Source organism: Ascaphus truei, chromosome 6, assembly GCF_040206685.1.
Source record: "Ascaphus truei isolate aAscTru1 chromosome 6, aAscTru1.hap1, whole genome shotgun sequence".
Taxonomy (NCBI): Eukaryota; Metazoa; Chordata; class Amphibia; order Anura; family Ascaphidae; genus Ascaphus; species Ascaphus truei.
The window spans coordinates 126,767,447-126,785,477 of NC_134488.1; the positions used below are offsets into that span (position 1 = coordinate 126,767,447).

At 47.2% G+C, this 18,031-nt stretch overlaps 1 protein-coding gene across 1 annotated transcript; it reads left to right on the forward strand.

Annotated features, from left to right (window-relative positions):
* Nucleotides 1-4,433: 4,433 nt before the first annotated feature.
* On the forward strand, nucleotides 4,434-10,682 carry LOC142497863 (protein NYNRIN-like). The gene has a single exon (XM_075606250.1). It carries the CDS (start codon nucleotides 4,439-4,441, stop codon nucleotides 8,132-8,134), a length of 3,696 nt encoding a protein of 1,231 aa, XP_075462365.1. The 5' UTR covers nucleotides 4,434-4,438; the 3' UTR covers nucleotides 8,135-10,682.
* Nucleotides 10,683-18,031: the final 7,349 nt, after the last annotated feature.

Consider the following 18,031-nt stretch of genomic DNA (forward strand, 5'->3'; position numbering starts at 1 on the left):
TTTGAGGTTATTTAAGGGTCTTCAAAGAATCCTTCCATGTCTCCCACTGTTTTCGCCTTTCTGGGGGCAATGGGGTATCCCAGTCCCGTGTTTCGACGGACAATTCTCTGATACAAATACAAAAAATGTCCTGTTTCAACTCTGCCCTCTCTCAGGCTAAACAAACCTACTTTTCATCACTAATCAACACGCACAAGTCTAACCCACGTCGACTCTTTTCTGTCTTTGACTCTCTACTCAGACCACCCTCGGCTGCTTCCTCTTCTTCCTCCATCTCACCTCAGGACTTTGCTGACTTTTTTAAGGAAAAGGTGGAATCCATACGTCAGAACATCCCATCTGTTGCCTCCAATCTTGGTATTCGGGAACAAAGCTCTATCCTGGATCTCCTCTTACCTCTCCCATCGTACTTTCAGTGTCTCTTTTGCTAACACCTCCTCCTCCTCTATTGATCTTGTGAAGGTAGAAATGTGTGTGAATATATATTTCTTCTTTTGTTATGTTATACGCCCGAACTTTGTCTCAGATATCCTGGTAAACACATGACCAGATGATTAAACCATGAACTGATGACGCAGCTATGCACGAGGGCTGCATGAGCCCGGGAGAATGTATGACTTAACCAATCAAGGAAGACAGCGTGTCCCGGAATAAAGATACATATGACTTAACCAATCAAGGAAGACAGCGTGTCCTGGAATAAAGATACATATGATTTAACCCCTCCCATGCCCCTCCCCGCTATGAGCTATATAAACTATGTTGTGTACTCAATAAAGCAGCAGTTCCTGTGTTACCCCTGGGACAACGCATGTACTGAGATTGAAGCTGAACTTTGTGTCAGAGTCTTTCTTAGTGAGCTAGCGCATGCATGACTGAATTCGGAGCAAGTGACTGAAGAGAGAGACCCTGATATAGTGAGATTCACGACCTCATTATTTGGCGCCCAACGTGTGAGGGGGGGAGCGTGACTCCGGCTCACCACGAGAGACTGACCTGTCGCTGATTTTGCTGCAGAGACCGTGACACACCGAACCGAGGACTGATCACCCTCATTGTCAAGGTAAGCTCTTGCATACATTTTGTGTGTTATCTTGCCTATGACAAGTCGGTGGGTTGCTGCCTAGGTAGTATAATCTGTTTAGGTCTTTCACTCACGTTGATGTGATACAACGGTGTGATCTTTAGAGTCGCGCTCTGTTTAGAACTGTTAAAAATATCATACTCTTCAGTTGCTTGTGGTCACATATAAGTTGCTAAATTGTACGAATGTTTACATGTTATATATGCTAGTCAGTGCCGCAAGTAGGAGCCCGAAGTTGAGAGGGATTTTTGTCGACTGACTGTAGCTAGTATATGTATGTGTATTAATGCATTAGTGTTGGGAATTTAGGTGACCGAGTGGGTAGTAATGGGAGATAGATTGCGGGTTGTCTGATTGATTTTCTGACCAGTAATTGCAAAATCCCTGAATGAGAGTGCAGGCTGTCAGCCGAGGCGAGGGAACAGGACAGGCACTGATGCTCTGAGGGCGGTAACCTGAAAAAGTGGTTCCCTCGAGACGTAGAGATAGTACTCTGTCTCCGGTACCGGGTGTCTGGGGTCAGGGACCCAGCGTCTGAGGGCGGTAACCCAACCAGTGGTTCCCTCGAGACGGTGACACAGGACCGGCCACGATATATTAGTGGGACGAACAGAGAATTCAGAGATGTTGCACTTATTTAAGAAAAAACATGTGTTGCCCACAGGGGCACAGACAGCACTAGATTTAGTCCGCACTCGAGAAGGAAAGAAATATATCAAAAATGCAAGTAATCTGTATAAAATGGCGGACGCTCCGTCCACGGGAAGATTACAACCCAGTCTCTGGGCTAAAATTATAACGGAATCTAGAGGGTTGTTGGAGGATAAAGGATTGTTGGAGGTGGCGCAGGCTCATCTGCGAGTAGCAGGGAAATTATGTGAAGAAGGGTATGAGGAAGTGGTGGGTCAAGGGGGGTCCACATTATCAGAAATGTTATATGGTTATATGAAACCCGTTAAACCAAAGGGGACCACGGCCCCTCCGCCATACCAAGATGGCGCTCGCCCTAGTCCGAAAGGGTGGGTCTGCTCGCATTGTGGTGTACAAAACCCCGACTGGCGGGATTTCTGCTGTAGTTGTGGCACGCCCCGCACTGGCCCTCCCCCTCCTCCCGACAACGCCCAGCCCAACAAACCCTGCCCTCCGGAGTCCAGTTCCTCCCACCCAGTCCTTTCCGCCCCTTCCGCCCCCTTATATCCGGTCCTCACTACTTCCGGATCCTATTACCAAGGACCGGAGGCTGGTGACACGCAAGGCCCCATAGTCAAGGGAACGGATACCCAAGCTACTACAAGCGCAGTACAAATACTTTTCCCTTCCGTTCCGGTCTACTCTCTCAAAGAACTTTTTCAGACTCCAGAAGCCCTCGAAGTACTCGCAAAAGTACGACGGGCCACAGCCCCTGACGAACTATCAGAGTGGGAAGACCAGGCAGGGCCAACCCATAATTTGGCACCTGTACCGCCGCTCGCTTCTACACCACGAATCCCTTCCCGGCCTCCACCACTCCCGAGTGCTAAACCTAAATCAATACTTTCGACTAAACCCCCGCCCTTACCTAGCAGGCCCCAAGTGCCAGAAAATTGGTTTCCGGCCGCATCCAAAGTATATGTTAATCCACAGGGACACCAAGTAACTATCAGTGTAGGTGTCGGGGATATCACCACCGCAAGGGTAGATGTGATAGTTAATGCAGCAAACTCAGAACTCCAACACAAGGGGGGTTTAGCAAAGGCAATTTCCCAAGCGGCAGGGCCCTCTTTGCAGAAAAATAGTAATGATCTCATTGCTAGTTCGGGCCCAATAGGACCCGGGGAAATCGCTATTACCGGCCCGGGTGATATACCTATTAATCGTATTATACATGTTGTAGGGCCCCGATACGACCGGGAGTTTGAACCCATATGTGCGGAGCAATTGCAAAATGGAATTTGGAACACCCTCACTTATCTATCAGATCAGGCTTGCGTTGATGAGGGTATTACAACCGTAGCTTTTCCACTGGTGTCAACCGGGTTATACAAGTACCCATTAGAATCAGCAGTCAGAATTATTATAGCCACTATACGTGAGTTCATAGACATTAGGCCCACCCAACTTACCGAGATAAGAATAGTTACGGATCAGGCAGAAAGAGTGTCGGTTATGTTGGCCGCGTTACAGGCCAAAGATCCGCGCAGAGACAATATAGTGCCTTCGGCAGTGCCCTCCCTCCCCGAGTCTCAGGCCTACCACGCCCGGGTAAAGCCCGCTATTAAGCTGGAGTCGGTGGCGGAAAACCAGCATTCCGCTATGACAGACAACACGCCCCGCAATGTCACAAAGCTTGGTCTTCAGTATGTTACGTTCACTCCCACACAAGTGTCTACCCTAGTAGCGAATCTTCCCGATCCGGAAAAACAACCTATGCCATTCTACAGAAGAATGGAACAGATACGGAAGACGTATGGCTGCTCCTGGTCCGATTTAAGCTCGCTGACTGAAATTAGGGCCTCCGATAGTTTTCTACCACTGATGGCCCCCGCTTTTGACTCCAGTCAGGCCCCAGCGCTTGACACTTATGCTTCAGGACTGACCTATTGCCAGCAACTCAAACTGTGGGCTCAAGAAGCCCTAACAGAGTTACAAGGGTCCCTTCAGGACATCACCCAGAACGATGGGGAATCAGTGGAACAATATGCTTCCCGATGCCAGATACAATTCGAAGATCTGGGATTCATCCACCAGCACAAAGCTCACCGGCTGATTCTGACCAAAGCCTTTGTGGAAGGGTTAAACGAAGACCTAAGGGAAAAGATTCTGTCGATTCGTCCAGACTGCATAGGAGGCACTCTACAAGATGCTGTGTTGGTGGCCAAAGGTTTTGCACGCTCCCAAGCAAAGGAAGTGAAGGAGAAAGGGAAAAAGAAGGCCCTCGCGTTAATGATGCAAGATAACGAAGGCGCAGGCGCTGTGCTATGCCCCTCCCTTCCTGGAGCACCTCCCACAGGACCTCAGTACCTCCCTCCTCCACCATCGGGATGTACCCCGAACCCCCCCAACCCCGCTCCCTACCCACAACAACCACCACCGGTCTACCCGCAATACCCCACACCGTACCCATACCCTCCCCCTGCCCCGGCATATGCTCCTTACTACCCCCAGCCTCCCCAACAAGGGTTAAATTCATATGGTGGCAACTATGGCGGACAGCGACAGGATAGAAGACAAAATGGCCGTGGCCAGGGAGGACCCATCTGCTGGAACTGTGGTATAGTTGGACACGTGAGACGTGAATGCAGAAAGCCACGACAAGAACAACAACAAGACGGGCTACCTCCTCGGTCCTGAAAGGAAGGACAATCCGGGACCACCATGGCAGCAGTGGGACATACTGCTGTATGCGGGAAAGTTACTCTCGCAGTAAACAATGTCCCTCTAGATTTCCTGGTGGACTCGGGGGCGTCCACATCAGTTATTTCAAAAAGGTTCCTTCCCCCCACTATAGAATTATCCCCAGACTGGATGTCATCTGTTGGCGTGGAGGGAGTGCAAAGAGAAAGCCGACTGACCATCCCAGTACCCCTCGGCCCCTTTTCGGATGTGGTCGCACGATTTTTAGTTTCTTCAACCTGCCCCATCAATCTTTTGGGATCGGACATTCTCCAACGACTACGGGCCAATATCTGCTATGATGCAGACGGAATGCAGCTTACCCTTCACCGTCCAGATGGGGACGACACGGGGCCCGCGGATATTTGCACCATCAAAGCCTTGCCACTAATGATGATGCAAGATCTGGCACTACGTGAGATGGGATTTCCCGAACATATAGAGTGTTTTATTCCCCCAGAACTATGGTCTGTGGGACCTGAAGATGTTGGTCTTCTCCCAGTCCCCCCAGTGGTTGTGCAACTGAAGCCAGGACTCCCCTTTCCACGGGTCCCCCAATATCCGTTAAAAGCTGCTCAGGAAACCAGTCTAAAAATCCAGATTCAGGCATATCTACAGAAAGGAGTTCTGAAATACTGCACATCCCCTTGCAACACTCCTTTGTTTCCGGTTAAAAAGAAGACTGTGAAAGGCCAACCTGAAAAGTACCGGCTGGTACAAGACCTTCGAGCTATAAATGCGGCCACTATCATGGAAACTCCAGTGGTCCCGAATCCCAATACCCTTCTCAGCGGTGTCCCGCCTGAAGCAGGTCTCTTTACGGTAATCGACCTGGCAAATGCTTTCTTTAGTGTCCCCCTCCAGGAGGAATGCCAATTCCTGTTCGCATTTACGTTTCAAGGGGCACAACTGACATGGACCAGAATACCCCAAGGTGCTCAGAACAGTCCCAATCAGTTCTCCCAAGCTTTAAAGTTGTCCCTTTCCCCATGGGTATCCGCACACCCAGAAGCCACACTTCTCCAATACGTGGACGACCTTCTACTCTGCGGGCCTACTACTTTCCAAGACCTCGAAGATCTCTCCATCTCTCTGCTCCAATATCTCTATACGATCAGATGCAAAGTTTCCAAATCCAAGCTACAGTGGTGTCTACCTCGTGTTGTCTTCCTAGGCCATTGTATTTCACAAGGCATCAAGCACCTGACAGATGAGAGGAAACAGGCTATCTCGTTAGTAAAATACCCGTCCACCATTCACGAACTACAAATGTTCCTCGGATTGATCACATATTGCCGACAATGGATCCCAGATGCATCAAGAAATATGCAACCCCTATATGATGCCTTGAAAACAGGCCCCAAAGAGGAAGATGTAGCTGATACTGAAACCTATCAGTTGTACCAACAGTGTTTCGCTGCCTTGAAGGAATCAATATCTACCGCCCCGGCTCTAGGTCTTCCGGATTACTCCAAGCCTTTCCATCTTTATGTATCAGAACAAGATGGCCACGCCTCAGGTGTTCTCTCCCAGGCTCACAGAGATAGACAACGACCTGTGGGATACTATTCTGCCCGTCTGGATCCTGTTGCCCGGACTTCTCCCAGCTGTCTCAAAGCGGCCCATGCTGCTCAATTATTGCTCGACAAAGTTGCTGATATTACATTAGGACACGATGTTACTATCATGGCACCCCACGACCTGGCCGCAGTCCTCTCCTTGACGCTGCCCCGACATCTTACCCACCAACGGCACCTTAGACTTCAATGCTCTCTGCTCCTGCCTTCATACGTCTCGTTCCAACGCTGTACCACGATTAATCCAGCATCTCTTCTGCCACATATCCCAAAGGGGGGAGTTGATGGCAGTACAGATGAAGTGCAAGAGACGTCCCCTCACGATTGCCTACTCACCCTACAGCAGGATACGTCAGAGCCTCCCAATATGTCGACAAGCCCACTACCAGATGCTGACTGGGAACTATGGACTGACGGATCCAGATATGCAGACGAACACGGTCGGTTCCACACCGGTTTCGCGGTTACCACAGAAACCGAAATTCTCCATGCTGAGGCATTACCACCTGGAAGATCAGCCCAGGAGGCAGAACTAGTGGCCCTACAAATGGCACTAGAAATGGCAAAAGGCAAGAAAGTGAATATAAGAACGGACTCGCGTTATGCTTTCGGTATTGCCCATGACTTCGGCACAATATGGCAGAATAGAGGATTTATAACATCTTCTGGAACCCCAGTGAAGCATGCTGACCTTATCCAGGATCTGATGAGAGCTATGGCACTACCCGTCCAGGTGGCAGTCCTCAAAGTAAAGGCACATGGGAAAGTAGACAGCAAGGAAGCCAGAGGTAATCAACTGGCCGACCAGGCAGCCAAAGAAGCAGCCTTGGGATCTGTGTCGGAGAGATGGCTGTCGACAGAGGCTACCGCAGTAACCATGGTGAGCACAAGGGCACAAGTGAAAAAGAAAGAACAAGACAGAGAAGCAGGAATAGAAATTGATGATGTCCCGTTTACGCTTGCAATTCGACCTCCAATTACCAAGCTACTACAGGAACAGTCAAAAGCGTTACCAGAAGAGAAAAAGCAATGGAAGAAAGATGGGGCGAGCATCGAGAAAGGAACAGGTCTATGGAAAAAGGATGATGTATATTGCCTCCCCAGACGAATGTACCCAGCAGTAGCGACATGGGCACACGGAGCGACGCACAGAGGAAAGAACCAAGCCTTTGCCTATATCAGAAAGTTCTATCACGCACCAGGAATCAGTACCACGTTAGCTACGTATAACCAAGCTTGCCAAGTTTGCCAGACATGTAATCCCAGTCGCACCCAAGCAGTACCCATTCAACACCTCGCCAAACCAGAATATCCGTGGCAAAGAATTCAGGTGGACCATATACATATGCCCCCGGCTGGAGGATACGAGTACGTGCTGGTAGTGGTGGATATGTTTTCAGGATGGCCCGAAGCTTACCCAGTCAAGAATATGACAGCCAAGGTGACAGCCAAGAAGATGCTCATAGAGGTAGCTTGCAGATTTGGAATACCGGAAGTGATAGAAAGTGATCAGGGACCAGCTTTTGTTGCTAATGTTTTCTCCGAACTCTGGTTTATGCTGGGAGCCCACCAAGGACTGCACACCCCATACCATCCGCAAAGTTCGGGAAAGGTAGAAAGGATGAACGGCACACTGAAGACCAAACTGTTAAAAATGAGCCAGGACCACCCTGTCCCCTGGCCAGAACTACTGCCCATAGCGCTATACCATGTTAGACACACTCCTCAGGCGAAACATGGTCTCACCCCCTTCGAGGTTTTATTCGGGTCACCCCCTAGGATACCAGAGATAGACAGCCAGGAATTACAAAAGAATCAGGATAAATTGGTGCAATTTGTAATTTTATTGGGTCAAGAATTGTCTAACTCTCGTTCTTTAGTGTCCGCTTCTCTTCCAGAATCCTCAGGAGAAACAGTCCATCCTTTCAAGCCAGGCGACAGTGTATATCTCAAACGACACGTAAGATCAGACTGTCTGGAGCCCAGATTCGACGGTCCATATCGTGTCCTGCTGATCACCCCTACCGCGGTAAAACTTGAAGGGAGAGGACCCTGGATACACGCTTCCCATTGCAAGAAATCCCCAATTGAAGCTCCATGATGTATATCCTTTTGCTTATAGTTTTAAGTTTAGGGGTAGAGGTAAAAACAGTGACCTTTTGGGTCAACTCTTCACTGTCCTTACAGACATTTACTACTGATTTCTGTAAAGTTGCGGATTGCGAATATTTCAAGTTATATCCTAACCCAGGGTATTGGCAGCAGGGACAACTGTATCTCTGTGTCACTTTCGGTGACAATAAATGGTGCGGCAAATGGTCTAATGTAGGATGGAACACTGGGGATGAGGATTGGGCCTATCAGCCATCTGAGGGGAAAAACAGGAAAGATAAGAATGGGAAATCCCTCCTGACCAGACTGATTTTAGGAAAGGGTGTTTGGAGTCCTACCACCTGCCAAGCTAGCACCCCACCTATATGTCTCCCTTTCTATCTACAGCTCGAGAATCCATCGGAGGACGATATGGGGCTGTATGTGTTAGGGATGTACGGAGGTACATTACATGGACAGATGGGACACCTATTGTTTAGAGATATTAAGAATAGGCCGATACAACCCACCGGGGCTCCCAAACATAATAAAGAAAAATTTGATGCCAAAATACAGGAAGTATTGCCCATTCCCAATCTAACATGGGAAGATGTGTTCCAAATTGAGACACAAACTGATGTAAGGAAAAATATGTGGTTAGAGTGGGTAAAGTATACGGTGAAGAGTTCAGGTCAGAATGTTAGTTGTATAGCTTGCGCTGCCGCCAACACCCATCTGACCACAGTCCCTCTTGTCCTCCCAGGCAATGAAACTTTATGTCTAATATCTCTGTTAAGTAATGGTAGCGTTTCCAAATGTCCAGAATTAGGCCATCTAGTGTCCGTTAAGACCAGTGTCAAACCCCCAAGAGAAGTATTCATCCACAATGGAAACTATACCTGTTTCAATGGTAAACGCAGTACTGGCGTAAAACTAGGAAGGTTTGCTCCAGGTTTTTGTATTACAAACTCCTCATTGGACTCCGACAAACTCCAGAACCACACCCTTCATATGTTAGATGTATATTGGTTGTGTGGAAACGGTATACTTCGTAACATCTTGCCCCCCCAATGGCAGGGGCAGTGTACTTTAGTAAAACTAATAATGCCTTTCAGAATACTTCCCTGGGAACCTGAGGAACAATATCTATCTAGGAGGCCTCTGTCTTTTTCACGATACAAAAGAGATATAAAGACAGATTTACAGAACGATGGGATGGTATATAGAGATGCCATAGGAGTTCCAAGGGGGGTCCCTGATGAATTCAAGGCCCTAGACCAAATTTCCGCTGGATTTATATCAATCATCCCACAAGTACAAATTAATAAAAATGTTGACTGGATTAACTATTTGTATTACAATCAGCAGAGGTTTATAAATTTTAGTAGGGATGCGTTTCAGGGTATTATTGAAGAACTAGGGCCCAACACCCGGATGACCCTCCAGAATAGGATGGCTATCGATATGATTTTAGCAGAAAAGGGTGGTGTATGTTCCATGTTTGGTGAAGAATGTTGTACTTATATCCCTGAAAATTCGGCAATTGACGGTAAAACAGTCAAGGCACTCAATCAAATTAAGGACCTAGCTTTAGAGGTAAAGAGGAATGCAGGAGTAGATACCAGTTGGGCCAATTGGATAGCAGATTGGGCGGGAGGATGGAAATCGATTCTTACCACGATCGGCCTAGTTATTTTATGTATTTTTATATTTGGTATTCTTATTCTCTGTTGCCTTATTCCTCTCTATCGCAAACTGATGCTCAAAGTTGGTGGTGTCGACATGATGATAAACACCGGAAGTGAATTGGAAATTCTGCTTAGCTCCAAAATTCACAAAGATATGCCTACCCACAGTCCTTCTAGGACTCCTCATTTTATTTGTAATTCATTGCTGTAGACTATTAAGGCTATACGGAAGGGAAGGGACTCTTGCGGTGTGTTAAGTCTCGATGGAAGGTACAGGAGTCTATTAGAGATATCCTGTGCCAGTAATCGAGTGAAGTATCCCATTCCTTTTTCCCCATCGCAAGACAGCCTTACTCCCTTAGGCAAGTCAGAAATATCTATTCAAGGGGGGATTGTGAAGGTAGAAATGTGTGTGAATATATATTTCTTCTTTTGTTATGTTATACGCCCGAACTTTGTCTCAGATATCCTGGTAAACACATGACCAGATGATTAAACCATGAACTGATGACGCAGCTATGCACGAGGGCTGCATGAGCCCGGGAGAATGTATGACTTAACCAATCAAGGAAGACAGCGTGTCCCGGAATAAAGATACATATGACTTAACCAATCAAGGAAGACAGCGTGTCCTGGAATAAAGATACATATGATTTAACCCCTCCCATGCCCCTCCCCGCTATGAGCTATATAAACTATGTTGTGTACTCAATAAAGCAGCAGTTCCTGTGTTACCCCTGGGACAACGCATGTACTGAGATTGAAGCTGAACTTTGTGTCAGAGTCTTTCTTAGTGAGCTAGCGCATGCATGACTGAATTCGGAGCAAGTGACTGAAGAGAGAGACCCTGATATAGTGAGATTCACGACCTCATTAATCTCTCTTTGGGGGTACCCCAGGGCTCTGTCCTGGGACCCCTTCTCTTCTCTCTTTACACACTCTCTCTAGGTGACCTAATCACATCTTTTGGGTTTAAATATCACCTCTATGCTGACGACACACAAATTTACCTTTCAACCCCTGACCTTACATCTGCTATATATACCAAAGTTTCTGAATGTCTCTCTGGAATATCATCCTGGATGGCCATTCGCTGACTGAAACTTAACATGGCAAATACAGAGCTCCCTATACTTCCTCCCAAAACTGGCCCTACTACCTCCTTCCAAATTACTGTTGGAAATGCGATAATTCACCTAGTAGCCCAAGCACGCTGCCTAGGGGTCACACTCGATTCCTCTCTCACATTCTCCTCTCACATTCAAAACATTTCTAAAACTTGTCGCTTTTTCCTCTGCAATATCACAAAGATACGCCCTTTCCTCTGTTACTCGTCTGCTAAAACTCTGACTCAGGCCCTCATTCTCTACCGTCTCGATTACTGCAACCTCCTGCTGTCTGGCCTCCCTGCCTCTCACCTGTCTCCCCTACAATCTATACTAAACGCTGCTACCAGAATCACTCTACTCTTTCCTAAATCTGTCTCCGCGTCTCCCCTCCTGAAATCCCTCTCCTGGCTTCCGATCAAATCCCGCATCGCACACTCAATTCTCCTCCTCACTTTTAAAGCTTTACACTCCTCTGCCCCTCCTTACATCTCAGCCCTAATTTCTCGCTATGCACCATCCTGACTCTTGCGGTCTTCTCAAGGATGTCTTCTTTCTACCCCCTTTGTATCCAAAGTCCTCTCCCGCCTTAAACCTTTCTCACTGACTGCCCCACACCTCTGGAATGCCCTTCACCTCAATACCCGACTAGCACCCTCTTTATCCACCTTTAAGACCCACCTTAAGACCCATTTGCTTAAAGAAGCGTATGAATAGCACTGGATAATCCTGGACACAAGTTACATAAAGCTTGGCCCCCTACAGACACACTTACTAGAATTCCCTCCTACTGTCTCTATACGTTCTCCTACCTACCAATTAGATTGTAAGCTCCTCGGAGCAGGTACTCCTCTTCCTTAATGTTACTCTTATGTCTGAAGCACTTATTCCCATGACCTGTTATTTATATTATTTGTTATTTATATGATTACAACATGTATTACATGAAGCGCTATGTACATTTATGGCGCTATATAAATAAAGACATACTACTACTACTACTTGCTCTATCGGCGGGATGCGGTAAGCTATTCCCCTAAGGTGTGGGTGATGGTGGGACACGTCTGGTGTGGGAATCTCGTTCCTGTTTGCTAACATGTGATTACACTCTATGAGTACTCTGTCGTCCACTGAACATATGGAATAGCCATTTGCTCTCCTCGCTGTTGTCTCAGCCAGTCCTGCGCAGGTTCTGAGTGTGTAGGGTGAGGCATTGTCTTGTGTGTTAAACAAGCTAAAGAACTCTGACTTCACTAATGATCTGTTGCTTTGATCATCGATGATTGCGTACATCCTAATAGCCCTATCAGGTTGTCCCTTTGGGTATACTGCAACAAGGCATATTTTGGAGCAGGACCTTTGGTCATATCCTTCTCCGCAAACCTCGGTGCACTGAGATGTGATGAATATTGACTTCTCTTCTTCTTCCTCCCCACCATGCTTTCCCATGGAGGAAGGGTTGTTGAGTTGGTCGAGTGTCAGCGCCCCTGGATGTAGAGATGTAACATGCTTGTCACTGTTGCACACTGCGCATTTGACAGCTTCTTTACAGTCTTTAGCTAGATGTGTAATGGAGACGCAGCACTTGAAGCAAACTCCAAACTCTCTGAGTACGTTCTTGCGTTCCTCTATGGGCTTCATTTTAAACCCATTACACTTGTTAAGTGGGTATGGCTTCTTGTGTATGGGGCATTCTCTGTTTGGGTCCCCTGTTTCTCTGCTAGAGCGGTAAAATGATTGGGACGTGTGGATGTTTTAGGAGACATGTCTGTCCTGTGGACCGAGATAGGCGTTCTGGTTCTGCCGTATCTTGTCACCGGTCCTTCATTCTTCAGTTTGCTTGCACAAGGTGCAGTTGGTGTACCTAGGATAAAGCTGGGATAATTTTTTGTTCTTGCTACTTTGCGAATAAAGCTCAAGAAGAATGAGAAGAGGGGGAAGGCGACTTGCTTCTCCCTTTTGTATTTTGAACCTTGCGAAGTCCATCTTTCTTGGAGGTTGTAAGATAGCTTCTCCAAGATGGGTTTCCCTCCGCGAGTGGAATCTAAGACGTTGAAACCTCATAGAGATTGATCGGCTCTTGAAGACTCCAATTCCTGCAGGCAGCAGATCTCTGAGCTCCCGTAACTTTGAGTAGTCTTTGGCTGTAATTCTGGGGAAGTTGTTGACTCTCTTGAAGAGTGCATCTTCGACTGCTTCGGGGCTACCATAGTACTCCTCTAGCCTTTCCCATACTAAGTCAAGACCTATTTGGGGGCGGTTTACGTTTGCTGCCCTGCGCCTCTTTGCATGCTCTGCAGATTCATTCCCCAACCATTTGGTTAGCAGGCTGAGTTCTTCCCTCGCAGAGAAGCCCAGGCTCTTGATTGCGTCCTTGAATATGGACTTCCATTTTCTGTAATTCTCAGGATGGTCATCAAAGTTGGTAAGTCCTGTTTGTACCATATCACGCTGTATCATGTACTTGCCCATGTCTGTTAGACCTAATGCATCGGTGTGTTGGTCCGTTCTGATATGGTTGCCTGGAGGTGCCTTGCGGTTGCCTCTTCCTTGGTGTGGACGTGTGATGACTAGCAATGTGTCTAGCATGTGAGTAAGTCCATGTAGCTTAACTCATCCCCTTTTTAAAACACACAAAGTCCTTCTATTTTCATCAACTTTATTGAGTGGAGTTAACAGAAATATAAAAGTTCTTGATCTGGATTGTAATAGCAAATGTCTCTTGTCAGGAGAATTATCTTGGTGAGATAGAGGTGCTCTGCTATGGAGGGAAGTGTGTCTCTGAGGGGAAGATGAAAAGGAATGCCTTTCTAAAGCCGCGCTTATGGTGCCGGCGATGGCGACAGCGACGGTGACGTCAGGCTGCGGCCGCTGGAAAATCAAATTGAGATGACTTCCAGCGATCGCGACCAAGCCGTCGCTCCGTCGCATCGCGCTTACTATAAGTGCACGCGATGGCGGCAATGCATTTGTTTTGACGCAACGTCACATCGCTGTCGCCAGCACTATAAGCGCAGCCTAAGGGAGCAGTGGAAGATGTGTCTTACTCACTGTGTCTGCTGATGGAAAGAGAGAGCACACTTTCCTGTCAGACAGGAACAAGCTAAGGGGCATAACAATATACAGATAAAGCAGGGGGAGAGGACTGAACCAATCTCAAATATGAGCATTGGAAGGTTGCCATGGCAACTGTCTAATGGCTTGTGTGACGGGTACTATTTGTAACAGTAATGTTGCAATATACACAGCTCTGGCTGCTTCAGAGCAGGGAAAAACATGCAACTTAGCTGGGGAGGGCTGGCAGCCTGAGAGCAGGAAAAATACAGAGAGATAAACAATCCTGTTCCAGGACAATATATATATATTGTGATGCCAACACCACATTGCAGTCTCTTTTGTCCCAAATGAGGCAGGAAACACTGTACTTTCTAAGCAGGGGTTTATTTACAGGGATAAATCATATGAATAGGCCCACCGTCCCTTTGAGAAAAACCAAATAATAAAATCAAATCCTATTTCCATTAGGAAAGCTAACTACACATTTCAGCAGCAACCCTTACTAGCCCGGGTGGATAGCTAAGCTCATTCCACCCCCAAACAGATATTATTGCCACGTACATAAAGTCTCTGTATACCGAAAATAAGGGTTTAGCTTATCTGTAAGTCCAACCGGCGATGTCACTGCTTCAGTACAGCTCTCTCAGCAGTGTCTCTCAGACTTCTTTTACCAGCCTCCATTAGCTGGGGAGCTCCTCTGTCTCATCCCTTCTCTGGGAAAAACTGTCTCACAGTGCCTTGCTGCTTCAATACTTTTAAGGCATTTCCTGATTAATTTGCCAGCAGGTGAACAGCCAAGCCAGAGAGGATTAAGTCTATGAGAGCTGCAAAGTCATATAACTGCCCTATTCAGCCCCTAGCGGCGATGGCACCACATATCCCTCCCCCCAGCAAAACATTATCTTGTGAGCGGCCTGTGCACTATTCCTGTGCACCCACCTCTTTGTCAGACATCGGCCGTTCCCTCTCCCCCCCCCCTTTTTTTTTTCTTCCCTTCCAATTTAGGCATTTTCTTTTTGGGGTAATTACCAGGCCATCTGGGCCTGAAGACTGGTACCTCACTATCTCCTTGTCTTGTGCCATCTGTGCGGTCTTTCTCCTCTTATGATCACGGGCACACTTCCGTCTCATTCGCGGCTGTCTCTTCACAGTGACTGCCCTCATGGCAAGGAATCCACTTTGGGTCCCCTGGGCACTGCAGTATGACTGGACTCCCACTGTGCTTCCCCATAGCACCTTGGTCTTCCCATTCTGTGCCTTGTGGAAAGTAGACTCTAGTACTGCAACGGTATTGTAGTCAATCTTCCTTGGGCGCCTCATTTGCCTAGGCAGTTCAAGCTTTGTCATCTTATTTTCCAACTGAGCGGTGTCCCCAGTTCTTATTGTACCGTTGTCTTCACGGGCATTCATTTCTGTGGGACACAGACGCTTGGGCTGGGCCAATACCTTTTTCTTCAACTTCAGCTGAGAAACCACCTGTTGGGCAGCAGTAGAGTCCAACATAGCCTCTTGCTCAGTCTTTAGGGCCTCGAGTATCTCGTCCAGGTCACGCTTTTGTTTCTCTGCCACCTGGCGGTCAGCACGCTCAGACTCCAGGTCCTTCCTCAGGTCATGAAGCTGTCCTTCTGCATTTCTTTTTTCACTTAGTGTAGCTGCCAGTTCAGCTTCTTTGGCGTTGAGTCGCGACTCCACATCTCCTAGCTGGTTCAGCGCAAGGCTTAAATCTGTTTCTTTTCCTCTATTTTTGACCTGCAACTGCCGGTGCTCCTCCCAGACTTTGTCCAGCTCCAGCTGCAGTCGGGCCCTCTCATTGGCCGTGTGGTCCAGCAGGTTGCGGGTATCGGCCATCTCGGTTTCATAGCGCAATGTCAGGCAAGCCACCTGACGGGCGGTCACCACCTCCCTCTTGGCGAGCTGTATTTGTCGCTCAGCAATCTGCATCTGCAGCTCTTCAATTTGATCCTGCAAGTCCCCTCTCAGGGCCCTCACCTCTTCACGGTGTTTGCTCTGGGCTTGCGTCAGCGCCTCCTTCATCTTTTGGAGCTCTGCAGTTTTTGTCGCTAGAACCGCCGCTGCTTCTGTTTTCCAGGCCTCTTTCTCCTTGCTGCACTGACTCATGGAGATGGAGTTGCCTCTCTGCTTCTCCAGCTCTTGCTCCAGTCTCTGGACCTTCTCGCACTCCCTCTCATATAGAGTCATCTGGCACCTAAGCTCCGCCCCCAGCGATGCTCTTGTGGCGCACAGCGTGGCCCTCAGCTCCTCATGCTGTTTTGTGGGGACATACTGGGTACTCAGCCGTTCGCCTAGCACTCGCTGCTTCTCCTTGGTTGCTTGCAGACGTGTACATAGCCTTTGCAGCTGGCTCTGCCATGGGTCCGCTGCTTGTGTGTGCTGCTCCAGAGAGACAAGTTGTACCCTCTCTGGTTCGCTCAGCTCTCTGCACACGGTGGTAGCAGCAGCCTCTGTCATCTGTTGCAAACTCTGCTTTAACCTAGCAATATTCTCATCATGGCTCCGTTTTAACTTCGGCTTTAAAGTAGCAATACTGGGCACACATTCTCTCTCATCATCACCGTCATCAAGCTGCCTGAAGGGACAGTCTTTGGTGTGTTTCCGCTTTTCACACCCAAAACATCCCGGGTGCAGTTCCTTTTGTGGGACCACGCCAGGATACTCATTCCTGAAAGGACATTGTTTTGTGTGGCCAGGCATATTCCACAGAAAACATATTGTATCCTCCATTTTCTACCTTCAGGTGTATTCTTCACCTTGAACTACTGGAGGCGCTATTTCATTTACACACAGCACTTGCTAGCTGCAAATTCACTCGCTTCAGAAAAAAAAATGGTTTTCTGCTTGAGTTCAGAACCTTTAAATCTTCTGACCTCTGAGTGCTATTGCATCTACACTTCACACATTCTCTGTGCATGCTGTAAGCACAACTGGTCCTACACATTGGGACAAACTTTGCTTGCTTTCCACTTCAGTTGGGCGGCCATTTTAAATAGTAGAAATGCAGAGAGATCTCGGCAGCTACCCGGCTCGCGTGCAACCGCATCCGCATACGTCACTTCCGGTGACGTCTCGCTTCAGGGCGGAAGTGCTCGTGCGGTATCTCCGGTTGTTCAAGCTTTGCCAGTGCTCTCTGAAAACGCAAGATCTGATGTCTCCCAGGCTCTGCCAATCGATTCAACGTGTTTCGCTGTTGCTTCTTCAGGAGTCGTATAGGCTTACTGCATACACAACCTATTTATAGCAACTATCTAATTGGATAACCAATCCTTAACTGCACAATAAACAATTTACAGTCGCACAAAATACAACATAGAGTGGTAAATAATCGTGTCTATACAGGCTAAGGGATGATCCAACCACAATTAACATGTCAATATAGTAACATAATAATAAAACAGTATACAAACTTTAATAAATCTAACAATCATATATAGCATCCTATTAACCCTACTTAAAAAGTCTAATTGGATGATCTAGCTTAGATCCCACATATTCCAACTAACATACAACCAACGCTCATAAAAATACATTATATTAAATTATATATATATATATATAAAAAGGCGATGGATGAACTATAAGGAAGAGGATAGAGAGAGGTCCTAACACTAACTGATTAAAAAATGTATTTACCTCTATATTTACCTCTATAGTTAGAGGAAGAATGATCACATTGGATCTGTCGCAACCAGCTGCATGCAAAAGAACTGCTTACTTGGAAAGTGGGGAGGGGCGAGCTTAAACCCTGGGAGGGATGAGCCACTAACCTCCAAAACAGCTGAGACCAGCTGGACAAAGTTAATAAACACACAGATACCCAGAAAGCTCTAAAAACACCCCAAAAATTACCACATTATATATTATATAAAAAACAACAATTACATAATTGTGAAAAATGCAGATAAGGAATGGGGGACATAGTGACTCTCCATAGAGAAGATTACTGTACATAGACTATGAGACAACTTGGTGCTCCAATTTCTTTTCCCAAGATGGCCCTTTAGCCTACAGATTCATATCTATCTGAATTACGACTATTGC

What these genes read in the sequence shown, in the direction of transcription:
- LOC142497863 (XM_075606250.1), top strand. Translation starts at nt 4,439, where the DNA reads ATGGCAGCAGTGGGACATACTGCTGTATGCGGGAAAGTTACTCTCGCA.